The sequence below is a fragment of the Monodelphis domestica genome, chromosome 3 (genome assembly GCF_027887165.1).
Source record: "Monodelphis domestica isolate mMonDom1 chromosome 3, mMonDom1.pri, whole genome shotgun sequence".
Lineage (NCBI taxonomy): Eukaryota > Metazoa > Chordata > Mammalia > Didelphimorphia > Didelphidae > Monodelphis > Monodelphis domestica.
In genome coordinates, this window is record NC_077229.1 from 41,221,827 (window position 1) to 41,246,006 (window position 24,180).

At 56.5% G+C, this 24,180-nt stretch overlaps 2 protein-coding genes across 6 annotated transcripts; one reads left to right on the forward strand and one right to left on the reverse strand.

Annotated features, from left to right (window-relative positions):
* The first annotated feature begins 135 nt into the window (after positions 1 to 135).
* Positions 136 to 14,061, forward strand: DDX54 (DEAD-box helicase 54). Of its 3 annotated transcripts, none has more exons than XM_007490009.2 (20): positions 136 to 271; positions 2,271 to 2,400; positions 2,891 to 2,961; positions 4,588 to 4,776; positions 5,468 to 5,517; positions 6,878 to 6,919; positions 7,004 to 7,099; positions 7,669 to 7,790; positions 7,898 to 7,959; positions 8,054 to 8,185; positions 8,568 to 8,778; positions 8,979 to 9,113; positions 9,955 to 10,182; positions 10,262 to 10,335; positions 11,262 to 11,447; positions 12,388 to 12,533; positions 12,620 to 12,733; positions 12,814 to 12,918; positions 13,021 to 13,127; positions 13,395 to 14,061. In XM_007490009.2, exons 1-20 carry the CDS (start codon positions 209 to 211, stop codon positions 13,625 to 13,627), a joined length of 2,496 nt encoding a protein of 831 aa, XP_007490071.1. In that variant the 5' UTR covers positions 136 to 208; the 3' UTR covers positions 13,628 to 14,061. The 3 variants fall into 3 exon arrangements, with proteins under 3 accessions (XP_007490071.1, XP_056677678.1, XP_007490072.1); XM_056821700.1 differs by lacking the exon at positions 136 to 271 and adding an exon at positions 1,456 to 1,476; XM_007490010.2 differs by lacking the exon at positions 136 to 271 and adding an exon at positions 1,635 to 1,784.
* Positions 13,177 to 21,494, reverse strand: CFAP73 (cilia and flagella associated protein 73). 3 transcript variants are annotated; one of them, XM_056821705.1, is made up of 8 exons: positions 21,266 to 21,494; positions 19,215 to 19,320; positions 18,524 to 18,628; positions 18,060 to 18,248; positions 17,276 to 17,497; positions 15,359 to 15,517; positions 14,208 to 14,322; positions 13,177 to 13,444 (listed from the first exon to the last, which is right to left on the reverse strand). In XM_056821705.1, exons 1-7 carry the CDS (start codon positions 21,322 to 21,324, stop codon positions 14,242 to 14,244), a joined length of 921 nt encoding a protein of 306 aa, XP_056677683.1. In that variant the 5' UTR covers positions 21,325 to 21,494; the 3' UTR covers positions 13,177 to 13,444; positions 14,208 to 14,241. The 3 variants fall into 3 exon arrangements, 1 of the variants encoding a protein (XP_056677683.1); XR_008917311.1 differs by lacking the exon at positions 13,177 to 13,444 and having other exon boundaries at positions 14,244 to 14,322; positions 14,886 to 15,517; XR_008917312.1 differs by lacking the exon at positions 13,177 to 13,444 and having other exon boundaries at positions 14,244 to 14,322; positions 14,886 to 15,517; positions 17,300 to 17,497; positions 21,266 to 21,477.
* Positions 21,495 to 24,180: the final 2,686 nt, after the last annotated feature.

The following is a 24,180-nucleotide window of genomic DNA, read 5'->3' on the forward strand; positions in this document are numbered from 1 at the left end:
GCGCCTATGGCTGCGCCTGCGCGAGCATCGGTCACGCCGCCCATTGGTAAAGACCTGCAGGAAGGAAATAGGAGTGTCCCCGCCCCTATTGCGCGTAAGCGCCGGCCACCTAGATTTCGACTTGCGGTCGCGCGAACGGTTTTGGCGATCATTAGGTGTGAAGAAAGCAAACGCCAAGGCCGGGGGGGGCTTGCTGTGCGGCCAAAACATGGTGAATGGAAGAAACTTCGAGAGCCAGCCCGAAGGGGGAGGGGATGCCCGGTCCCGGAAGGTAGGAAGCCGAGGGCGTGGGGGGAAGGGAAAGGGAGGCGAAGGTCTGGGAATGAAGGATCCGCGACGCTGCCTGTAGTGCCGGACCAGCCGGCAGAGAATCCTTAGCAACCGGCTTGCTTCCCATATAGAGCTTCATTGGCCACTTCCCAGTGACGAGCGGGTCATTGTCCTAGCAGCCAATCAGAAGTCGCCACTCTCCTCCGCGTCCTTCCCTTAGGGTCACTGGAGTGGGCGGACTGAGCTGCGGGATCGCTTAGCCTTGGTGGCGGACACAACCCTGGGGAGGTGGGGATCCTTAAGTGGGCTTCCCGAGCTCTTCCGGGACACGTGGCTGCTTCTCCCCGTCAACCCCCCAGCCACCATTTCCCATTCCTCCCGCCTGGAGCTCTTGCCTTTCCAGTGCTGGGACGCAGTGGGCTTTTAATAAATGCTCTTTTATTATTTTTTTTATAATAACCTTTACCTTCTGTCTTGGGATTGACTGAGTATCCATTCCGAGGCAGAAGAGGGGTAAGGGACTAAGAAGAGTGGAGGTTAAGCGATTTGGCTTAGATTCACATGTCTAAGAAGTGTCTTGAGTTCAGATTTGAACCCGGGACCTTCCATCCCATCTCTAGGCCCAGCCCTCAATCCACTGAGCCATTTAGCCACATCATTAATAAAGACTAATTAAGACTGTAAGGCAGGACCTGAACCCAGAGCTTCCAGGGAGGGTCTACATAGCTCTTATGGTTTACAAACTGTTCCCACTACAACCCTGCAAGGAAAGCTTTTCTTTCCTATTTTAAGGTCAAATCATTCCGTGCAGGGTGAGTAGAACTCCGTCCTTGGAGTCAGGAAGACCCGAGGCTTGCCATTTCCTTCTCCAACTCATTTTTCAGACGAGGAAACTGAGGCAAACAGGGCAAGTGGGAACTTGCCCAGGGTCACCCAGCTAGGAAGCGTCTGAGGCCACATTGGAACCCAGGACTTACGGTCCCTAGGCCTGGCTCCCTGTGTATTAATTCCCTTTTGGAAATGAGCCTCTTAAGGGATGAGACAGCCCACTACTCCCATTGTTGTGTCTGCGGGAATGCACGTGTGTCCAAGTGGAGGGCCGGGAATGCTGGGACAGGAAGTTCCGGCTCGGGAGGCCACGCCCCCAGGCTACCACTCCCCCTCAGCTCTTGGCTTTAAGAGGGCGGCCCTCTGGGGTGGATGAATGTAAATGTGCTCTTTTAAATTTTATTTACTTATTTTATTTTTTTATACACAGAACGGGTATGAGGAGGAAGGGAGGGTTTAGTCACCAACATTTTAGCGGGGATAGAATAAGGTTTTGCCGTGGCCTGTTGGGGGGTCGGGGAGGACAGCGGTGTTCAAGAGCAGAGGGTTTGTTGGAGAGAACTGGGGGGGTCAGTCTAGATTGAAGGAGGGGCAGCGGTGCCAGAGTACACAGAGCACTGATGTGAGTCCAAATGCAGCCTAAGAAGCTTCCTACTGGTGGGTCCCTGGGCAAGTCACTTAACCATGTATGTGTGTCTTTAAATCTGTGTATATTGGTGGTGGTGGGGGGGGGGGGCAACTGGATGGCTCAGTGGATTGAGAGCCAGGTCTGGAGACAGGAGGTCCCAGATTCAAATTTGACCTCAGACACTTCCCAGCTGGGTGACCCTGGACATGTCACTTCACTCTCATTGCCTAGCCCTTACCTCTCTTCTGTCTTGGAACTGATACACAGTATTGATTCTAAGGTGGAAGGTAAAGGTGTTATAAAATATACATATGTATATGTATATTGGTTGGAGGGCCTTGAATGCCAAACTTAGGAATTTGGCCTTCAACCTTGGGCAGTAGAGGGGCCGAAGAAGGCAAGAAATGCTTTAGAGAGAAATGAGGCTGAGAGCTCACACAAGCTCCTCGGAGGGTAAGAAGCTGCTGTCTGGCTCCTACTCTCACCTCCCCATCCAGATAGTGGGGTGGTCTGGAGTGACCCCATCTCTTGCTCCCCTCTCCAGCCGAGTCGCAAGAAGGCCCTGCCTGCCTTCCCTGCTTCGGAGGCTTCCTCAGACGTTGAGCCTGACATCCAGGAAATGGTTCGTGCCCAAAACAAGAAGAAGAAGAAGTCAGGAGGCTTCCAGTCTATGGGTGAGATTGCAGAGGGGCTGCAGGAGCCTTGGGACAGGCTCTCTGCCCTCAGAGGACTCCTCCATTGGAGCTGGGGGGCTCAGGGAGCTGGAGGGGGGGGAAGCAGAGACTGGATTTGGGAAATGGTGTGTGCATGACTGCATGTTGGCATGCGGGTGTGAGCATAGAGTGGAGGGCGTGGGGCTGGACCTGTCATCTGCTGGTCCCAAACACCTGTGCTGGGGAGCACCTTCTGGCCCAGTTGCCTGGGAGGGAGGGTCTGAGTGACCCCTCACCCCTGGGGCCCAGCCAGGGCACCTCAGAGGCAAGATTCGAGCCAGGACCCTGGCTCTGAGGCTGGCTCTTAGATAATGGATCAACATCAGCATGGAGAGTACAAAATGATTCTGCAAACAGTGCTCAGCCCTGGTAGGGGTTTGCAGGTTTGGGGGTTCGGGGCCAGGGACTCCAGCCTCATCCTGGAACTTGGCCGACTTTGGTGTCTCCACAGGCTTGAGCTACCCGGTCTTCAAAGGCATCATGAAGAAGGGCTACAAGGTGCCCACACCCATTCAGAGGAAGGTGAGGAGAGCCCCAACCCCGACCTGCCTGGGTGCCCCTGGCCTGGCTTGTCTCCCTTTCTAGAAGGAAATGAGGGATTCTTTGGGCTCAGTTCTCTTTATTTTTTTTTTAAACCCTTACCTTCCTTCTTGGAGTCAATACTGTGTATTGGCTCCAAGGCAGAAGAGTGGTCAGGGCTAGACAATGAGGGTCAAGTGACTTGCCCAGGGTCACACAGCTGGGAAGTATCTGGGGCCAGATTTGAACCCAGAACCTCCTGTCTCTAAGCCTGGCTCTCAATCCACTGAGCCACCCAGCTGCCCCCTCAGTTCTCTTTAAAAATGGAAAGAGGAGTAGGCCCTGACCCTTGTTTTTATTCCATAGGAAACCTCCCATGGGAGGAAAAAACTCCATACAGGTCAGCACCTTCTCTGCAACTTAGATTCTTAAGAGCCACCCAGAGTGCAGAGAGGCTAAATTGGTCTGGAGACAGGACTCCACCCAGGGTTTCCAGATTGCAAGACCAGCTCTCTCTGCTAACTCTCTCTGCCTCCCTTTAAAATGTCCGCTTCTCTCTTAGTTACCTTAAGGGCCTTCTTGTCTTCAAAACAACCCTCCTCTACAATTTTTGCCAATGAGGAAAGCAAGGCCAGACTTGCTCAGTCACTCATTGAGTCAGTACCTCGGCCAGGACTGGAGCTTGGGTCTCTGAACCCTTTTTAACCAGCTCTGGGCTTTTATTACTAGAGGGAGTTCCAGCAAAGGGCAGCTCCCGGCCTTCAATCTCCATTCAAAAACTCAAGTGTGTTCCTGGCTTAGAGTCTCTGGGTTCCCCGGGAGGCTCGGGGACTTGTCCAGGGTTACCCAGCCCTGCCGGCCCCCGAAGGCCCTGGGGACTCCTTGGCCTGGGCTTTTTTCAGCTTGTTCCGTGGGGCTTCTCTTCCTCCCCATCAGCTGTCCCAGAGCCCTGAGCTTGAGTGCCTGCCCCTGCCGCAGGTGGGATGAGAGCAATCATTCTTTCCCTCCCCTACTTGAACCCGGGACTTTATCCGTGTGACTTTATAGGGCACTCACAGGTGAGGAAGGGCTCTGTCAAGGCATATCAGCACCTGCTCTGTGTTCAAGAGATGCCTGGATACAGAGGGCTTCAGGAATCCGCCCTTTTCACAGTCCTTGAACCCTGCTCTTCCTGCCCCCAGAGCTGCTTCCCTCTGCAGTCTGTCAGTCAGTGCCTCCCCAACTCACCGCCCCTGGAGCATATTATGGTTTACCCAGGGCTTGTTTCCCAGCTGGCCCATGAGAAACAAAGGCCGATGCTATATATTCCATCAATGGCATTTGCCTCTCCTGGGGTTGTTGAGGATCCAGCGAGATCTGTGTGAGACCGTAGTAGCTCTAGAAATGGGAGCCCTTCTCACCGTGGGGCGACTTGCCAACATCACCCCGAGGGTGTAGGCCTGGGGCAGGGCTCACAGAGCTGCAGCCTGGACAGTTGGAAGGGACCTCGTGGCCTGCTTGAAATGTGGAGGGCCCAGTCTGTAGTCAGAACCTTTCCCTTCCATCTCTGCCTCATCCCACCTTGGCCCCTTCCTGGCCTTGAGGGGGAAGGTTTTGAGAACAAAGGTGACCTCGTGCTCTGACCTGCAGACCATCCCAGTGATTCTGGACGGCAAGGACGTGGTGGCCATGGCCCGAACGGGCAGCGGGAAGACGGCCTGTTTCCTCATTCCCATGTTTGAGAAACTCAAAGCCCACAGTGCCCAGACAGGTGCCCGTGCCCTCATCCTCTCACCCACCCGGGAGCTGGCCCTGCAGACAATGAAGTTCACCAAAGAGGTAAGCAGGGGGGGGGGGTCTCCTCGTCTGTATTCTGACCCCTTTAAGGCATAAAACAGAATGTAGGAGACCAGTGACCCTCAGTTCTCCTTAAGAGGCCAATCTGCAAAGAGATTTTTATATTGTGTGCATTAGCCTGCAGATGTGGGGGAAGGAGGGCAGGAGACAGGGGCCGTGGGCCACTGGAGGCTGGGGGCTGTGTGCCCATGGGGCCATGGGGCCATCATACAATACAGGACATGTCAGGACCCAGGACAGAGAAGCCAGAGCAAGAGGAGCAGGCTGGGGCCCAGGCAGCCATGTGGAGGCCCGGCTAGAGCGGAGAGGAAGAACCCAGGAAGGGCAGGCAGGGGCTGGGGCCAGGCGTGGTACCTGGCACAGGCAGATAGAAGACAGACATGTGGGAGCTGGGTATGTGGGCATACAGGGGTCTCTCCATGTCCATTCTGGTTTCCCTGGGTGGGCGCCTCGGGGGATGTGCAGATTTCTTTGAGAATTCTTCATATATAAAGTTGGATTTGCATCATTCAGATATTTTATGATGCACCGTTATCACCATAAAGATAAGTTCCTGAACTCTGGGTTAAGACCTTCTGGACAGGGGAATGAGTGTTCTCTGGTGGACACAGAGTAAAGGGCAGAACCTTCGGAGCTTTCTCTGGTGTCACCTTCTGTCTCCTTTGCTCCACAGCTGGGCAAGTTCACTGGCCTGAAGACGGCCCTGATCCTTGGGGGAGACAAGTAAGTGCTTCAGACCCCTCCCTCCCCTCCTGCCCCAACAGCAGGCACACAGCGGCAGTGCCCGCATTCATGCCGGCTTTTCCTGTCCTGTCTTGTCACTGACTGGGTGGCGCCGGTCATCTTTGTTTCCCAGTACATCTCTGCCTTCTTGCCAGCTTAGCTTCTCCTCCTCCTTTGGCACAAAAGAGTGAAAAGGAGCCACCGTCCAGCAAAGCTAACTGGCCCTCGGTCAAGACAGACTATTTTTCGGGTGCCCTATGCTGGAGACCCCTCCCTGGGGACTCTTCTCTACGAGAGACGTGTGGCCCAGCAGATCAGGGGCCAGATTTGGGGTCAGGAAGGCTTAGGTTCAGATGCCCTCTCTGCCACGTAGCTCGCCCAGCCCCCGCTGACCGCAAGGTTGGAGGTTAACAGATGGGCTGCTCTCTCTGGGTGTTGATGGAAGGGGCTCCCCCACTGGGAAACCCCACATCCTGGGCGTGTTTATATTTTCCAGAGTACTTTCACGTCCGTGATCTCCCTGGGTCCTGGAGACTTTTGTCAGGGAGGCAGGGCTAGATCCTCTTTCTTACAGAGGGGGAAACTAAGTCCCAGAGACCTCTCGCAAGTTGCTTGTGTTCAGCTGGTGAGTCAGGTCCGGCAGCCCACGTTGTTCTGACCAGAGCCCGTTCTGGGCTGTCTTGTGTCTGAGCTTGTTCTTACCTGGGAACTCGAGGTACTTCAGGTGACGTCAGGCCGTCTCCCCATTAGCTTGTAGCCCCCCTCTTTTCCCTTTAGGAATGCCCTTCGTGCCTTTGGGACAGTTCTTGTTTTTGAGGCTCTCTCACACCTGCCCTCTCGGTTATCCTCATTCCTCCTTTCCCCCGAGAGCATCCCAGTGGCCCCTTCCCCGTGGGCCCATCAGCCCTGAGGCCCTGCTTGGTGGATTTTCTTGTCCTCCTTATCTTCAGAAGGCTGCCCTGCCCCCCAACCCTCCCCCCCAGCATGGTGTGCCCCCCTCCCCCGCCAGGGATCAGGAGAGCCTCGGCCCGTCCAGCTGCCAGCAGCTCCTGGTCCTGCCTTTGCTTCTCTCTCATCCGAGGGGACAGGACGGTGTGCCGGATGAGCTCTCGGAGCCCGAGAGGCCAGAAACAATCGTCAGACATTGTTTCTATGTGTCGCTGGAAAAATAAATCAAAAAGGACCGCGGGAGGAAGCTGAGGCGGCCGCTCGGCCAGGCAGGCGTTGAACCCTCACCTTCCCGATTCCGAGTCCAGGCTGCAGAGGCTCAGAGGAGAATCGGGGGGCCCGAGTTAGAGACAAGTGCAGGGCCCAGGGCGGAGCAGCCCAACACAGGCGCCTCGTTTTCTCTCTCTGACAGGATGGAGGACCAGTTTGCGGCACTGCATGAGAACCCCGATATGTGAGTCTGGAGGGTCCCTGAGCTTGAGGGAGGGGGCGGTGCTGGGGGAGGGGCAGCCGGGGTGACAGAGGGCCGTCTCTGCAGAATCATCGCCACCCCTGGGCGCCTGATGCACGTGGCCGTGGAGATGAACCTGAAGCTGCAGAGCGTGCAGTATGCCGTGTTCGATGAGGCAGACAGGTGAGGGCCCGGGGCGGGGGGGGGGGGGAGCTTTTTGAAATGAGGGCTGGGGCTCCCCTGCCCGGCCCTCGGGGCCTCCGTCCCTGCCTGGAGAGTTGGCTCCCTTCGGGCCCCGCCGGATCACCCCTGCCCTGTGGAGAGGGCTGGGCAGGGACGGCCATTGCCGTCCTCCAGAGGAGGAGGCTGACGCAGGTTGGCCGGGGTTTCTTCGCTACTTTCGGAACCCAGGCTTCCCTCGAGCCGTGGCCCAGGACTGTCTCCCTCCAAACGGGCCGACGGCTGGTGCCTGTTCATACATGAGGCAGCCAGGGACATTGTGGCTAAGGATATCTGACCCACTGTTGGGAAGGCCTGAATTCGAATCCTGATTCAGACCCGTCATCTCAACTGTGTGGCCCAAGGCACTGACCTTTTAGCCTCAGTTTCCTCATTTGTAAAAATGGGGATGGTCATAGCTCGTGCCTCTTGGGGCGGGGGGGGGGGGATCACGTCTGTGAATCCCTTGTGTTTGTGTGCTGGGGACGGGGAGGAGGCCTGGGCCGACCCCCACCCTCGCTGCCCCTCCCCAGGCTGTTTGAGATGGGCTTCGCGGAGCAGCTGCAGGAGATCATGGGGCGCCTCCCCGAGGACCACCAGACGGTGCTTTTCTCTGCCACGCTGCCCAAACTTCTTGTGGAGTTCGCCCGCGCCGGTGAGCCATCCTCGGCGTGGCCCTCCCGTGGGGGGGGGCTGTGGGGGGGGTGACCCGCCGAGGGCCCCCCCAGCCCGTCCTCAGCGAGGCTCTGCGTCCTCCCCCAGGCCTCACGGAGCCCGTGCTGATCCGGCTCGACGTGGACACCAAACTCAACGAGCAGCTGAAGGTGTGGCTGGGCTGACCCGCGTCCCTGGGGCCTGCGTGACGGAGGGGCTCCTCCGCCCTGGCGCCCGGCCTCACGCCCGCTCTCCTCCCCCCAGACGGCCTTCTTCCACGTGCGTCGGGACGACAAGCCGGCTGTGCTCCTCCACGTCCTGCGGAACCTCGTCCGGCCCCAGGACCAGACGGTGGTCTTTGTGGCCACCAAGCACGAGGCTGAGTACCTCACCGAGGTGAGGGGGGTCCCTGCTGCCCCGAGGGCGCCTCGCGCTCACACTCACAGGCACACACAGTTGTCTCCCAGGGCCTGGCCTGTCTGCGCGCCCGATCCCCTGGGCTTCCTGATGCCACCGCCCCTTGCTGGAGCGCAGGGCCGCGAGAGGCGCTCCAAAGGCTTGGACACAGGGCAGGAGAGCGGCGAGGCCTGGGCAGTGGGAGTCAGTGACTCACCCGGGGTCAGTGCGGGCAAGTGTCTGAGGTCTGATTTGAACCCAGGACCTCCCGTCGCCAGGCCTGCCTCCCATAATCAGTATTGGACATCCTTGATGGGGGGCTTCTTGGTGGAGGAGGGAGGAGGCAGGGGTCTCGCCTCACTCTCCTTCTATCCCGTCTCAGCTGCTGACGGCCCAGGGCGTGGGCTGCACCCACATCTACAGCGCCCTGGACCAGACCGCCCGCAAGATCAACCTGGCCCGCTTTGTCCACGGCAAGTGCTCGGCCCTCATCGTCACCGACGTGGCCGCCCGCGGCCTGGACATCCCCCTGCTGGACAACGTCGTCAACTTCAACTTCCCTGCCAAGAGCAAGCTCTTCCTGCACCGCGTGGGTGAGCGCCCTGCCGAGAGGCTCCTGTACTGGGCCCAGTCCGGGTTGCCAAGGGGGCGCACGGCTCCCTGTGACCCTCCCTGCCGTCCAGTGAAGCCGGGCAGGGCACGTCGTTGTCCCCATTTTACAGACGGGACAATGACTCGCCTGGGGGCTCCGCGGCCCCTCACCGGCACTCCCCCTTGTGTTGTCTCTGTGCAGGCCGCGTGGCCCGGGCGGGCAGGAGCGGCACGGCTTACTCCTTGGTGGCCCCCGACGAGGTCCCCTACGTCTTCGACCTCCACCTCTTCTTGGACCGTCCGCTGGCCCTCGCTGCCCCCAATGACAAGCCGTCAGGTAGCCGGGCTGGGCCTGCCGAGGGGGTGGGGAGCGGGGAGGAGCCCCCTGCCCGCGGGGAGCGCCCACCCGTGATCCTGCCGGCAGAACAGGGAGGACAGAGGGGCCCTCCCTGCGTGGAGCCTCCTCCTGCTTGTGGGCAAGAGCCCAGCCCCTCCGCCAGAGAGAGGCCAAGCTGGGCACGGAGTCAGGGAGGCAGCTGCCTCGGTGACCTCAGGCAGGGCCCTGCTCTTGGGGCTCCAGACCGTTCTCACGGGGGCAGCCATGGGGCTCAGCAGAGGGAGAGCCCGTCTCAAAGGCGGGAGTCCTGGCTTCCAGAGTGGCCTCAGACACTTCCTCGCTGGGTGACCCTGGGCAAGTCTGCCTTGGAACCCCCACAGTGAGCCGCGGGGCTCTGTGATGCGCTGGAGGGGCTGTGCTTGTGGGCTTCCAGCCCGAACCTCTTCCTATCCCACCTTAGGAAATGGGCCCAGAAAGAAGGGACTGGGGGGTGCCCACAGTAGTGACCCCCTCCTGCAGCCCCTTTTGTTCCTGGGGGAGGCGGTGCAGACTAGTTGGGGCAAAGCACACGGGATGGCGTCAGGAGGGTCCGCTGTGGAGTCGTGGCACGCAGCGGTGACGGGAGCTCGCGCCGCTATCGCCCTGTAAGGTTTGCCAAGTGCTTTATGTGTATCCTCTCAGCCCTAGAGAAGGGGGCACCGCCGCCCTCATTTTACAGGTGAGGAAACTGAGGCCCACAGCAGTGAAGGGATGTGGCCAGGCTCATGGTGATGCGCAGTGTCTGGGGTGAGGTCTGACCGCTCTGAGCCTCAGATCCCTCCTCAGTCCCGGCTTCCTGCAGATGCCGCAGCCGATGGCATGCTGGGCCGCGTGCCCCGGAGCGTGGTGGACGACGAGGAGTGCCGCCTCATCACGGACCACGACGCCTCCTCGGAGCTCCAGAGCCTGCGGCGGGTGGCCGAGAACGCCCACAAGCAATACGTCCGCTCCCGGCCGGGGCCCTCCCCCGAGTCGATCAAGAGGGCCAAGGACCTGGACCCCACCCTCTTGGGCCTGCACCCCCTCTTCAGTGAGTGCCCTGCCATGCTGGGCTGTGGGGGCCCAGGGCAGGACAGGCTCCGCTCACGGCCTCCCTCTGCCCCCTCCAGGCTCCCGCTTTGAGGATGACGAACTGGAGAGGATGAAGCTCGTGGATAGCATCAAGAACTACCGCGCCCGGGCTGTGAGTGCGGGCGGGCGGCCTGCGGGCTGGGGTCTAGCATAGTTTGGGGACAGAACTTGGCAGTAGTTTGCCGTCAGCCAGGCGTCCCAGCCTGTCCCGCAGAAGCTTCCCCTCGTTCTTGAAGGGCTCCCCTTGTGCACGTGTCTGCCCCAGAGGGGCCCGGCACCAGGCAGGCTCAGGTCCCCTCGGCCCGTCCCTTCTCCGCCGAGGGGCTTACGGCCAGAGGAGCCTTAGAGGCTGTGGAGTCCGATGCGCATTGTACAGATGAGGAAACAGGCTGGGGGGGTCTGACCTGCCCACGGTCGCACCACTAGTGATTCTCACACGACATTCGCGAACACCTTCTCCCAGGCCCCTGCCCAATGAGCCTTCCTCGGGAACGAGGATTTTAAGAGAAAACAGAAAAAACTAGCCCAAAAGATGTTGCCCTCGGCGCGTGGTCCGTGGTGCTCCTGTGGGGGGCTCCCCTGCTTCAGCCCTCAGATTGGGAGCTGGAGGACTCTTGAGGCATTGAGTGCCGAGAGTGCGGCGGAACTTGAACCCTGGGCCTCAAGCCCCCACGTTCCCCTGCCGGTTGGTGGGCTCTTCTCAGGGCCGGTACTTGCAGATTTCCCAAGGCCGCGCTGCAGGGGCCTAGTGTGGCGCCCTCGGGAACAAGGCCAGAGTTCAGGTCCTGCCTTGGGTCCATCCTGGCTGTGACCTCAGGCCAGTCCCTGAAGCTCGTAGGGCTGGGCCGCTCTCTGAGGCCACAGGCAGTTAGTGTTGTTGGAGCAGCTCCTGGGTGCCGGGTACGAGGGACAAACAGATCAGGGTGGTACAGTCAATCATGGGAGGCCATTTTGAGGCAGCAGCTGCCAGCCCCCTCCCATCTCCGGGGACTGGACCAGAGAGGGCCAAAAGGGGTTTCTGCTCTCCCTCACCCCTAGACCATCTTCGAGATCAACACCACCACCCGGGACCCCGGCAGCCAGGTGATGCGGGCCAAGCGGAAACGCGACCACAAGGCCATCACCAAGTTCCAGAAGGGTCAGCAGGAGCGACTGCGGCCACAGCCCGGCCCCCCACCCCCCACCCCTGAGAACCAGGAGGAGGAGGAGGAGGGCTGTGTGGAGGTAGGGGTGCCGATGGGGGAGAGTCGAGTTCAGATTCCGCCTCGGTGTGTGACCCTGGGCAAGTCACCTGATGTTGGCTGCCTCAGTCTTCTCTCGCACTCCCTCCCAGGGTTGTGCTTTCCCAGATGAGATCCGGGTCTTCTGGGCCTGTGTAGACTTAGAGCAGGGAACCCCAGGGCGGGGTTCTTATTGAGCCTGGATGGAGAATCCTGAGGGGGGAGGGTCCGGCGAGGCCAGAGCCATTCTCTCCACCGAGCATGCTCCCAGGCTCCCCCTTGTACCCAGCGGCCCATAGCGCAGCCAGAGCTGTTGTGGTACAATGAGGAGAGGGCAGGAGGTAGCTTCCGAGCTGCTCCCAGGCACAGGGGTGAGGGCTCAGCTTCAGAGACGCCTGGTGTCTCCATGACCTGATCTGGGGTTGGCCTGTTGTCTTCTCCAGCTCGTTGGACACCTGGGGAAACTGAGGCGGGGGCAGCGCTGCGCCCAGGGTCCCACAGCTGTTAGGAAGGGGAGTCTTATGTCTTGAGGCCAGAGGAGGAGTTTCCCCTCAGCACCTTGTGTGCAGCGAGGGGCCCGAGGGCTGGGGGGCCTGGCTTCCCCCTCAGCACCCAGAGGGCTGCCTGGAGGAGGAGGCACTCAGGGGGTCTTGAACAGGTAGTAGGATGTTGTCAGGCAGAACTGGAAGGTGCCAGGGGCTCAGGATGGCAAGCCCACAGGAAGTGGGGTCTGACCGGGCAGCGGCTTGGTTCCTATTTCTTCTCCCCCATCCCCTCCTCAGTTCCTGGCCGTTCCCCTTCCTCCACGCATCTGCCCCGTCCAGCCAGTGATGTGTGTGCCCATTCGCCTTCCTCCTCGGGCCTCCCCTCCCGAGAGGGGGCGCCCACGAGGGAGCTACAGGGCTGCGCTCGGGCCCTCAGTGTAGCCCATTCCTCCTAACCAGGAAGCCTTCTCGGAGGTACTGGGCCCGAAGAGACCGCGGCTGGCGGAGGGACCGGGCGGGAAGAAGAAGCGGAAGGAGCGGTCCAGTCCCCAGGATGCGGACTTCTATGTGCCCTACCGGCCCAAGGATTTCGACAGCGAGAGGGGGTAGGGAGGGCTGCCCGGATGGGGGAGGGGGGCGGCCCTGGCCTGGGCCAGCCCAGCCCTCAGACTCTGCCCCCTCTCCTCTCCAGGCTGAGCGTGGGCGGCCAGGGGAGTGCCTTCGAGCAGCAGGCTGCTGGCGCCGTCCTTGACCTGATGGGTGATGAGACCCCAACCCTGGCCAGGGGTCGGCAGCAGCTGAAGTGGTGAGCACCCGGGCCGGGGGATGGGGGTGGGATCGGGGTGGCCCCAGACCGCTGAGTCGCCCCTCCCCCTCTGGCCACAGGGACCGCAAGAGGAAGCGCTTTGTGGGCAGCTCCGGCCAGGAGGACAAGAAGAAGATCAAGACGGAGAGCGGCCGCTACATCAGCAGCTCCTACAAGAGAGACCTGTATCCTCGCGGGGGTGGGGGTGGGGGGCATGGCCGAGAGTCCCCGGCTGTAAAGGGGGGGCGGCCCTTCCGCATCCCGGGACCTCCTTAACCCCGAGCCAGCTACCAGAAGTGGAAGCAGAAAAATAGGATCGAGGACCGGGACTCTGAGGAGGATGAAGGAGAGCCCAAGAGGAGAGGCGGGAATAGAGGCAGAGGCAGAGGTAGAGGTGAGAGGGGAAACTGCGGCTGGGGAGGACTGGGACCTTGGAGCCGCTGTGCAGGAGGGGGAACGGTTTTATTTTTATAGATGAGGAAACTGAGGCACACAATGCCCCAGCAAGTGACTTGCTCAGTCACGCAGCCAGTAAGTGTCTGAAGGTTTGCAATGCAGGTTCCCATCCCTTCCGGAGCCTCTGGGCCGGATCTGAGGCACCGGGCAGAGGCCTGGCTGCAGAATGAAGGCCTCCGAGTGCCAGTTCTCATGTCTCCCGCAGGGGCATCGGTGGGTCGAGCGCCAGGGTCCGGTGCACGTGTGCGCTCCGAGCTGAAGAATAAGCAGCAGATTCTGAAGCAGCGGCGCCGGGCAGAGAAGCAGCGCTTCCTGCAGCGAGGAGGCCTCAAGCAGCTCTCGGCCCGCAACCGGCGGCGTGCGCAGGAGCTGCGGAAGAATGCTTTCGGCAGGGGCCCTGGGGGCAGCCGCAAGGGCAAGATGAGGAAGAAGATGTGAGACGCCCACTGAGGAGAGCACAGCTGAACCCCGGCTCCCAGGGGAACCCCGGGTCCTCTTGGGGCTTTGGGATCCTCGCTGCCTGAGGGGAAGAGGGATCCCTGTTCGTGCAGCCCCACCAGGCCTGATGCACCCCCTCCCGAGGCTCCCACCAGAGACCTGTGGGGGCCTGGCTCCCAAAGGTTGGCCTTCTGGCTCTGAAGTAGTTAACATCCCTGGGCCAGGGAGACTGCCCACTTCCTGCCCTCCTCCTCCCTCCCAAGAGGAGGAACCTGTTTGGTCAGGCCCTGCCGCTCCCTCATCCTGGAGGATTGGCACCCGGCGCTCTCACCCCCCAGAGGGCCTCCCAGAGATGGGTGCTGGGGCAGAAGCCTAGGGCTTGGGGGAGACATTGCAGCTACACCCAGCAGGTGCCTAATAAACCTTGGATCCACTTTGGTGAATTGTTCTCTGACTGTGACGGGTTAATGGTATGTGTCTGTCTCAGAGAACAACAACCAGAGCCTCTCTCTGGGACAGACAGACGGATGGACACCCAGCCACCCACACCCTCCTCCCTGCTGGATGTGGGCAGACCCACCTCTCCTGGCCGCAGCTCCCCACAGGGAAGAGGCCTAGCGGTCAGCTGGAGGCCTGGGGTCTCCCTGGTGAGACTTGGCCAACATGGCAGAAAGATCCTGGAAGCAGAGCTGCACCTGGGGACCCCGTCCCAGCTGCGGTCAGCCATCCCAGGGGGCTTTGCGGTGCAGACAGCCCTCCCCCTCCCCCCTCTAGTGCTCCCCTTGGATTTGGCCCCTGTTTATCCCGTGAGTGCAGGGGAGCTTGGGTGCTGGCTTGTCTCCCCCTTAGCCCGTGAGCTCCTTGAGCTGTCTGCTGCCCGGCCACTTAGTTTTGCTTCCTGTGCATGGGAAGAGACTGATCAAACCAAGGGACAGCTGGGAGCCCTGGTAAGAGGACCTGGGTTTAAATGGGGCCCCAGATACTTCCCAACTGTGTGACCCTGGACCAGTCACAACCCCCAATGCCTGGTCCTTGTCTTCTGTTTTAGAACCAATACTTAATACCAATTCTAAGGCTGAAGTTCAAAAAAAATTTTGATACCCCAATGAGAAGTGATGAAGGTCTGAATGAGGGGATGATGGATATGGGAGATGGCCAGAGAAATGGGGCCTCCGGGTGCAGCTGGGTTGAGAAGGGAGGCTGGGCGAGGGGACAGAGAGAGGTCTGGGGAGGGGGAATGCCTTCTTTGACCCTTTACCTTCTGCTTTTGAGCCAACACTGTTTCCCAAGACAGCTCTCCCCAAGTCGTCCTTTATTTCATTTTTGACCCTCCCTTCTGTCTTAGAATCGGTCCTGTGGTCCGAGGCAGACGAGTGGGAAGGGCTGGCGATGGGGGCCAAGTGACTGGCCTTAAGAGGGCAGCCCCAAGCCTGGAGGGCAGAGTGCTCACCAGTGTCCAGGGATGGGAGGAGAAGCCTTTAGGTGGTCACTTGGGAATTTACAGATAAAGAAACAGGCCCGGAGAGAGGAAGGAGAGCCGGGGCCAGATCCCACTCAGGCCAAGCTTTTCCCTCTTTTATTCTCACGTTGCTGGTCCGTACGGGACCCGCAGCCTTATGGCCTCGTCCTGAGGAGCTCCACTCTGACCTGAGCGGATGGCCGGGTAGAGGGGCTTCCTAGAGCGTGAGAGGTTTGGTTCAGGCTGTTTCTGGGGCTTCCGGCTCCCCTCACCTGCTCCAGCTGCCCCTCGGTGTCCTCCATGGCCAACGCTGGAACTTCCTTCCTCTGCTTACAGACCTTCTGGTACAGGTTGAGGGCTGCCATCTTGATCCGCCCAAGAAGCAAAGTCTTCTGGGCTGCCGTGTTCTGGATGTGGACCCACCTCGACTCCTGGAGATAGAGGAGAGGAGGCGGAGCTCGGCTGAAAGGGCCCAGAGTGGGCCAACGCTCCGTGCGTCCGTCTCCACTGGCCTTCCTCCCAGTTTGCCCCGGGCCTCGGTGCCAACGCACAGGGGTTCCCGGACCCCCACTTTAACCTTCAGCTTGTATTTATTATTTTTTTAATTTATTTTTTAAACCCTCACCTTCCCTCTTGGAATCCATACTGTGTATTCGTTCTAAGACAGAAGAGCAGTAAGGGCTGGGCAGTGGGGGGTCAAGTGACTTGTCCAGGGTCACACAGCTAGGAAGTGGCTGAGGCCAGATTTATTGTTTTATTGATCATCTTGACTTAAGAAACGGATATGGAGAATTTTAGTGATGCGGATTAAACTGAAGTGCCCAGCGTGCTTATTTTTTAAAAATATCGTTAAAGTCGCCAGCACGCCCCCCGTTGGACCAGGTAACCCAACATTGTTTCCAAGCCCAACAGGACCTAAGTGCCCAGTGTGCCAGGCACTGTACAAGGCAAGGATGATATATGTGGACACAAACAGGACCAATGATTTCCTGGGGAAGAACCAGCAGCTGAAGGTGAAGGAGGGCCCCTCATGTAAAACGGAGCGCCCCAGAGGCAGGGGTCAAGCAGGGAGTGCATGCCAGGCACGGGGCACAGTTGGTGCAAAGGCACAGAGATGGGAGATGTACAAACAGTAGGAAAGCCAGCTTGGCTATCGCCTGCCCTGAGGTAAGAAACTGATTGAGGGCTGGAGTCACTTTAAAATGCCCCTTGTTCAGTCATCTCAATGGTGTCCAACTCTCTGTGGTCCCTTTTGGGGTTTTCTTGGCAAAGATACTGAGGTGGTTGGCCATATCCTTCTCTAGTAGTCCATTTTACAGATGAGGAAAGCAAGGCCAACAGGGTGAAGTGACTCGTCCAGGGCCACACAGCTACTTTACCATTTCCTTCTCTAGCAGCTCATTTTACAGATGAGGAAACTGAGGCCAACAGGGTGAAGTGACTCGTCCAGGGCCACACAGCTACTTTACCATTTCCTTCTCTAGCAGCTCATTTTACAGATGAGGAAACTGAGGCCAACAGGGTGAAGTGACTCGTCCAGGGCCACACAGCTACTTTACCATTTCCTTCTCTAGCAGCTCATTTTACAGATGAGGAAACTGAGGCCAACAGGGTGAAGTGACTCGTCCAGGGCCACACAGCTACTTTACCATTTCCTTCTCTAGCAGCTCATTTTACAGAGGAGGAAACTGAGGCCAACAGGGTGAAGTGACTCGTCCAGGGCCACACAGCTACTTTACCATTTCCTTCTCTAGCAGCTCATTTTACAGAGGAGGAAACTGAGGCCAACAGGGTGAAGTGACTCGTCCAGGGCCACACAGCTTTTGGCGTCTGAAGCCAGATTTGAACTGGGGTCTCCAGGAGTTCTGGGCAGAGACTCAGTGCCTGATAAACATTGATGGAGGAGGAGAGCTTGGAGCCTTTGGGAAAGGGCTTTAGAGAGCAGCCTGAGGGAACGGCATGACTGGAGGTCACTGAACCGCGGAGCAGGAAGAGGGTCCGAGGGCCTGCTCTGAGCCCCTCCACCTCTGTGACTGGCCTCGTTCGCCGCCCTGCCTCAGTGTCCCTATCTGCCAAACGAGGACGAGGTCCAGGTATGACCGCCACCGCGTTGGCGCGTGCCTCTGCCTCAGTTTCCTCATCTGTAAAACGGAGGTCCTCCCTCCCCTCTTGCGTTTCCGTCCGCGTACCCACTGCAGCGCCTCCGTCCTGACCTCCTCCAGGCGCAGCTGCAGGTCGGCCAGCCGGTTGTTCTGCCGCAGGACCTCGTCGTTCTTGTCCTCCACCAGCCTGAGCAGCTCGAGCCGGGCCTCCTCCAGGGCCTGGTGCAAAGCCTGCTCGCGCTCGGCCAGGATGGCCTGAATGTCGGCCAGGCCGCCGAAGCGGGCCATCAGCTCGGGGATCTCCTGAAACTGAAGGAGAGGGACTCCAGCCTCGTCCCCGCCCACGACACGCCTGCGGGCCCATAGAAGGCCCCACTCTACAGATTGGCGCTCCACCTGGGCGAGCTGCAGTTGCATTTATTTTTTGAGTCAAAATAAAGAGATTTTTATATTTTATATTTTATATTTTTATATTATTTTATAATTTGTATTGGAAAATATTTTGGCATAGTTGGTTTCCGTGGTGATCCGATATAGTCTATTTTATGTATCTAAAACCTTTTTCTATTTCATGTATATCAAAATCTAAGCCCAGGAGGTCCTGGGTTCCCATCTGGCCTCAGACGCTTCCTAGCCGGGTGACCCTGGGCCAGTCACTTGCCTGGCCCTTACTGTTCTGCCTTGGAACCAATACACAGCATTGATTCTAAGACGGAAGGGATTAACAAGAAAGGAGGCGATAGAGCGGCTGAGGAGAGATGCTGGGAAATGTGGTGACGTCCAAACAAGACACCAATAAACGTTATTTAAGAAGGAAGAGTGTTCTTGGCTCGCGGCCAGTCCCTAGCGGTCAGGGCCGCCCCGGGCTCACCTCCTCCGACTGGGCCACCACCTGCTCCAGATACTGGGCGAAGGGCCGGTATTTGTTCATCGTCCGCTCCAGCCGCTCCTTCTTCTGGACCAGCCCCTCCAACTCCTCCTCCAGGGCCTCGGCCTCGGCCTCCTTCCGCCGCTCTTCCTCCGCCCGGCGCAGGGCCCGATTCTGCTTGGCCTCTGTGTCCTGGCCAAAGGAGGGGCCGTCTTTCCGCTTGGAGCCTGCCCGTCCTGCCCTCTGGGGTTGCCGTAGCCCCGCCGTTCTGGGGATGGGCAATGCCAAGGGGCAGAACCGGGCAGGGAGGGGATGCGTCTTCAGAGCTCCGTGGAGGCACCAACGAGGCATGAGCCCGGCGAGAAGTCCAAGCGGGCTCCTCTGTGATGCCAGGGGAGCAGAGGGCCCCCACAGTCCCAGGAGACTCCCTGGGAGGCAAGCTCTCTCCTGCCCCAAGAGCCTCTCACCTTCAGGAACTTGTCGAAGCGGATCATGGACTCCTTCAGCGCCCCCTCCTTCTGTTCTAGGGCCTCCCTTCGCTGCTTCAGGGCCGCCATCTTTACCTTGAACTCCTGGGGTGGGAAGGGAGAGGGGGACTCAGCTGGAGCCCAGAGGTGGGCTCCACCATCCCCGGACACACACGCATTCCTACAGGTCACCCAGAGTAAGAGAGAAAGTGAGCCAAGAACTGGGGAAATCCCAGACCTCAGAGCTGGCAGGATCCTTGGAACAGGGAATGTCGGGGCTGAGAGGGTTCTAGGACAAGACCTAGTCCAGCTCCCTCTTTTTACAGGTAATAAACATGTGAAAGTGATTGCCCAAAGGTCTCACCCCAGGGATTTAGTGGCCGAGGAGGAAATCAGAATTCAGGTCTCCAAATCCCCATCTGGATTCCTTCCATTCCAAAATCTCCCCATGCCCACCAAGACCAGGGCACACATCTCCTCAGCTGCCCCAGGAGGATGCTCTGCTGCAGTGGGGAGAGCACTCAGGTCCTGATCAAACTGCTCGAGCACCCTGCGGTACCCCAACATCTAGAGGCTGGCCAGTGTCCCAGGAAGCCAGGGAGAGTCACCCAGGCTGACAGCCCCATCTTCTCTCCTGCCTCCTCCCTCCTCTTCCCTCACCTGAAGACAAGGCTGAGTCAGCAGCACTCACCTCCTTCTTAGCTTGCAGAGTCTCCTCCATCTCTACCATCTCTTGCTTCTTCTCTAGCAGCTGGGTAGCATGGCTGATATAATTGTCCTCATGAACTGGTGTCTTCCTGAGGGAAGAAGGAGGAGGAGGAGGAGGAGGAGGAGAAAGGGAGGAGGAGGAGGAGAGGAAGAAGAAGGAGAAGAAGAAGAAGAAGAAGAAGAAGAAGAAGAAGAAGAAGAAGAAGAAGAAGAAGAAGAAGAAGAAGAAGAAGAAGAAGAAGAAGAAGAAGAAGAAGAAGAAGAAGAAGAAGAAGAAGAAGAAGAAGAAGAAGAAGGAGGAGGAGGAGGAGGAGGAGAAAGGGAGGAGGAGGAGGAGGAAGAGGAGGAGGAGAGAGAGAGAGGGGAAGAGGAGAAAGGGAGGAGGAGAGGAAGAAGAAGGAGGAGGAGGAGAGAGGAGAAAGGGAGGAGGAGAGGAAGAAGAAGAAGGAGGAGGAGGAGGAGGAGAGGGAGGAAGAGGAGAAAGGGAGGAGGAGAGGAAGAAGAAGAAAGAAGAAGGAAGAAGAAGAAGAAGAAGAAGAAGAAGAAGAAGAAAGAGGAGGAGGAGGGAAAAGGGAGGAGGAGGAGAAAAAGAGGAGATGAAGATGATGAAGATGAAGACTGAGGCACCTCCCTAACTGCCCTGATAGAGTGGCCAGATAGAGACAGAGACCAAGGTCAGGTCCACTGAGAGGAGGCTAGAGAAGCCAATCATACGGGCAAGGGCCAGTCTTGGGTGCTTACTTGGTATGATATAAGGAACATGGAGGGCCCCTCCCCTCATATTTTCCCCAATGGTACTGGAAATTCCAATGGAACATCATCCTACCTTGTCTATATGACCTCGACTCAGTTTCTTCCTCTATAAAAAAGTTCAGATTAGATGGCCTCTAGTTCCTTCTAGGGATGCTAGGGAGTAATTGCGGGCAGAGGGCCAGCCTTGGAATCAGGAAGGTCTGAGTTCAAATCTAGCCTTAGATACTAACCATGTGATCCACTTAACCCTATTTGCCTCAGTTTCCTCATATGTCAAACAAACTGAAGAAGGAAATGGCAAACCCCTCCCAGTATCTTTGCCAAGAAAACCCCAAATGAGGTCATGAAGTAATCAGATGCGACTGAATCAGCTAAACAAGGTTCCTTTTGGTACTAGGTCCGTGTGATCCTATTATGTTCTAAGGAAAATCAATCAGTTCAGTCTGTATTATGTTCTCACATTCTCCTAGGCACTGGGGCTACAAAGGGACAAAGGGGAAGCCTCTGGCCTCCAGGAATTTACAATCTACTGGGAAGACTGTATCCTTACAGAGAAGTGAGATAGCTAAGATGATGGCTAAGCACTGGACTTGGAGATAGGCACACGGGTTCAAATCCTGCTTCAAACATGTACTAGCTGGGTGACCTGGGGGGGGGGGGGTTACTTAATCTCACCGTGCCTCAGTTTCTTCATCTGTAAAATGAGAGGGCTGGCTTTCATAGCTCCAAGATCCCTGCTAGCTCTGACATTCCCTGTTTTAAGGCCCCTCCCAGTTCAGTTCAGAATTCTGGTTCTCAGCGCCTTCCCAGCTCGGATATTTTGTTCTTCCCGGAGCCTAGCTCTCACATTCCACATCCCGGTTTTTCTTGGGGGGAGGGGCGGGGGGGGTGGAGGAGTCTTTTCTGGCTGCCTATGCTTTCCCCTCCTAATCGGGAAGCCTGCTTCCAAAGGTAGGCAGAGACAAGAGGCTGGGGGAGCAGAGGGACCCCGGGGGGCCAGGCATGGAAAACCATTAAACAATCCGGGCTAGGAAATGGCTGGGGCATAGATGTAGGGTCTGAGACCTTCCCTGGCTCTCGGTCACCTCGTAGATGTGGGAAAGCTCCCGGCCTCTCCTAGGAGTTCCCCGCTAGGCTTCCCGTCCCCTTCTCTGCTCGCCCCTCTCCCCAAAGATCAAAGCCGGGAGCCGGTTCCCGGGAAGGGACTGTCCTGGGGGGCGGGGTCTGTTGAGGCCGATTCTGGACCGATTCTGTCCTGGGTCCATCCCTTTCCCCACTTACTCAGCCCGCGGCGTTTTTTCCAAGGCCAGGCGGAAATATTCTTCCCAAGGCACAGCCATGTTCCCTGTTTGGCCGCCCCTAACCCTAGCTGGGAAGCCTGGAGTCTTGCAAGTGCTCACACGATCTAGGCACCCTGGGGGGCCGAGACTTAGGACGTGCCCAGCTACCACGGCAAGCTCCCGACCCGGGAACAGGAGCTCTGCCTCCACGCTGTTGCTAGGGCAACCGTCAGCACAACGTTCTGTTGCCTGGTGCAGGAGCTGCCATCCTCTGGCTCTTTCCACAGGGCACAGTTAGTGTGCTGCCAGGAAAGGCAGAAAACCCGGTAATGGTCCTTAGGGTGGTGGGGAATGCGGCGGGGTCACACCCGGATTCGGTTTGCTGGCCCGGGGAAGAGACCAGGAGGTGCGAGGCAGAGCTTTAGGGCTCTAGTCAGACCGTTAAGAAGGTTGCTGGGTCCCAGGCACCGTGCTAAGCCCCGGGGATGCAAAGAAAAATAGAAGTGGCGCCTGCCCTTTAGGAGCTGCAGCATTCGAATCCAGGCCACAACACGCTAACAGCGGAAACAGCAGAAGTGCGGGGGAGATAGAAGGTAGTCTGAGAGGTGGGGACGTTCGGAAAGGTTTCCTGCAACCGGGTGGGATTCGAGTCCCGCCTGGACGGAGGCTGGGGAAATGAGACAGAGGCGAGGAGACAGGAGAGAACCAGTATTGGGGGTGGGGGGAGACAGAGAGACAGAGACAGAGACAGAGACAGACAGAGACAGACAGACAGACAGAGAAAAGAGAGAGGAGGGAGAGAGAGAAGAGAGGGAGAGAGACACAGAGAGAGACAGAGAGAGAGGGAGGGAGGGAAAGAAAGAGAATTCAAGAGAAAAAGAAAGGAAGGAAGGTGTTGCTTGACTAAACAGTGTTTGGGAGAGAGTAACTGTAGGGGGGCCAGTGCCGTATTGCACTTGACCTTTGCCAGGGTTCTTTCAGGACTGATAGCTCCTACACTGGAGGAGGACATCATGTCTCCAGTGATGGGGCTATTCTGAGGCTGATGAGAAAGCAAGTCTATGGCATGGCTAAGCCCCAGCTCTAGCCCAGCTTTTCATACTTACACACTATCAAGCCGTCTTATTTCTCTTTGTTAGATCATTATGCACCCCAACTCCCCTGTAGCTGTGTGCTCTCCAAGCCAGTCTCTCCCCTCCTGTATGGTACATATAAATGCACATAAGCATATATATAAATATGTATATCACCAATTAGGATATATAAATATAATGTGTGTGGATATACCACATGTCTGTGTGCACATAAATAAGCACACATGTATATATGTATGCATGTACATGGCACACATCACCAAGTATATATGTGTAGACCCCACAAGTGCATGTTATATACAGAAGTGAATATATTATGTATACATGTATGTGTAAATATGTGTACACAAACACACATGTGTATATATTAATTATAACACAGATATACATTACCAAAGCATGTGCACATATAAAATACATACATGTGTACACAGCATTACCGTGTCTCTGTATATGCATGTGTATTGTGTGTGCATATACCCAGAGTATGCATATAGACATGTTATAAGGCACACTCTGTACACACAGAACTATACATACACACATGCACACAACAACATACAGACACATTTTGTTATACTGCATATATCTACATGTGCACATGTGTATATTATGTGCACACTTGTAGTTATACACACATAAGCAATAGGTAAATATCTATAAACATATCATACACATATGTATGGTGTATTATGTGTGTGGTCATAAACACACATATATTATACAAGTGAAAATGTATTTTGACATATGTCAAATTGTAAATTGTACAATGTATTTATGTTATACATAGAAATACATTGCACAATATATGTACATACATGTATACTCATACATATCATGTGTGTAGACCCAGATGTGCATGGGTATACATGTGTGTATAGTTATAGATGATGTGTGTATATATCTACACATATATGTGTGTTTATCTCCCTGTCTACCTATCTATCCATCCATCCATCTATCTATCTATCTATCTATCTATCTATCTATCTATCTATCTATCTATCTATCTATCATCTCATCCATCCATCTATCTATACATCTCTATATATCCATATCTATCTATCTAACCATCTGTCTATCCATCCATCTATCTGTCTGTCTATATACCTGTCTGCCTGTCTGTCTATCTATCTATCTATCTATCTATCTATCTATCTATCTATCTATCTATCCTCCCTCCCTCTTTCCCTCCATCTACCTGTCTGTCTATATACCTGCCTGTCTATCTATCTATCCATCTGTCTGTCTGTCTATCTATCTATCTATCTATCTATCTATCTATCTATCTAACCATCTGTCCATCTGTCCATCTGTCTATCCATCCATCCATCTATCTATCTATCCATATCTATCTATCTAACCATCTGTCTATCCATCCATCTATCTGTCTGTCTATATACCTGTCTGCCTGTCTGCCTGTCTGCCTATCTTTCTTTCTATCTATCTATCTATCTATCTATCTATCTATCTATCTATCTATCTATCTATCCTCCCTCCCTCTCTCCCTCCATCTACCTGTCTGTCTATATACCTGCCTGTCTATCTATCTATCCATCTGTCTGTCTGTCTATCTATCTATCTATCTATCTATCTATCTATCTATCTATCTATCTATCTATCTATCTAACCATCTGTCCATCTGTCCATCTGTCTATCCATCCATCCATCTATCTATCTATCCATATCTATCTATCTAACCATCTGTCTATCCATCCATCTATCTGTCTGTCTATATACCTGTCTGCCTGTCTGCCTGTCTGCCTATCTTTCTATCTATCTATCTATCTATCTATCTATCTATCTATCTATCTATCTATCT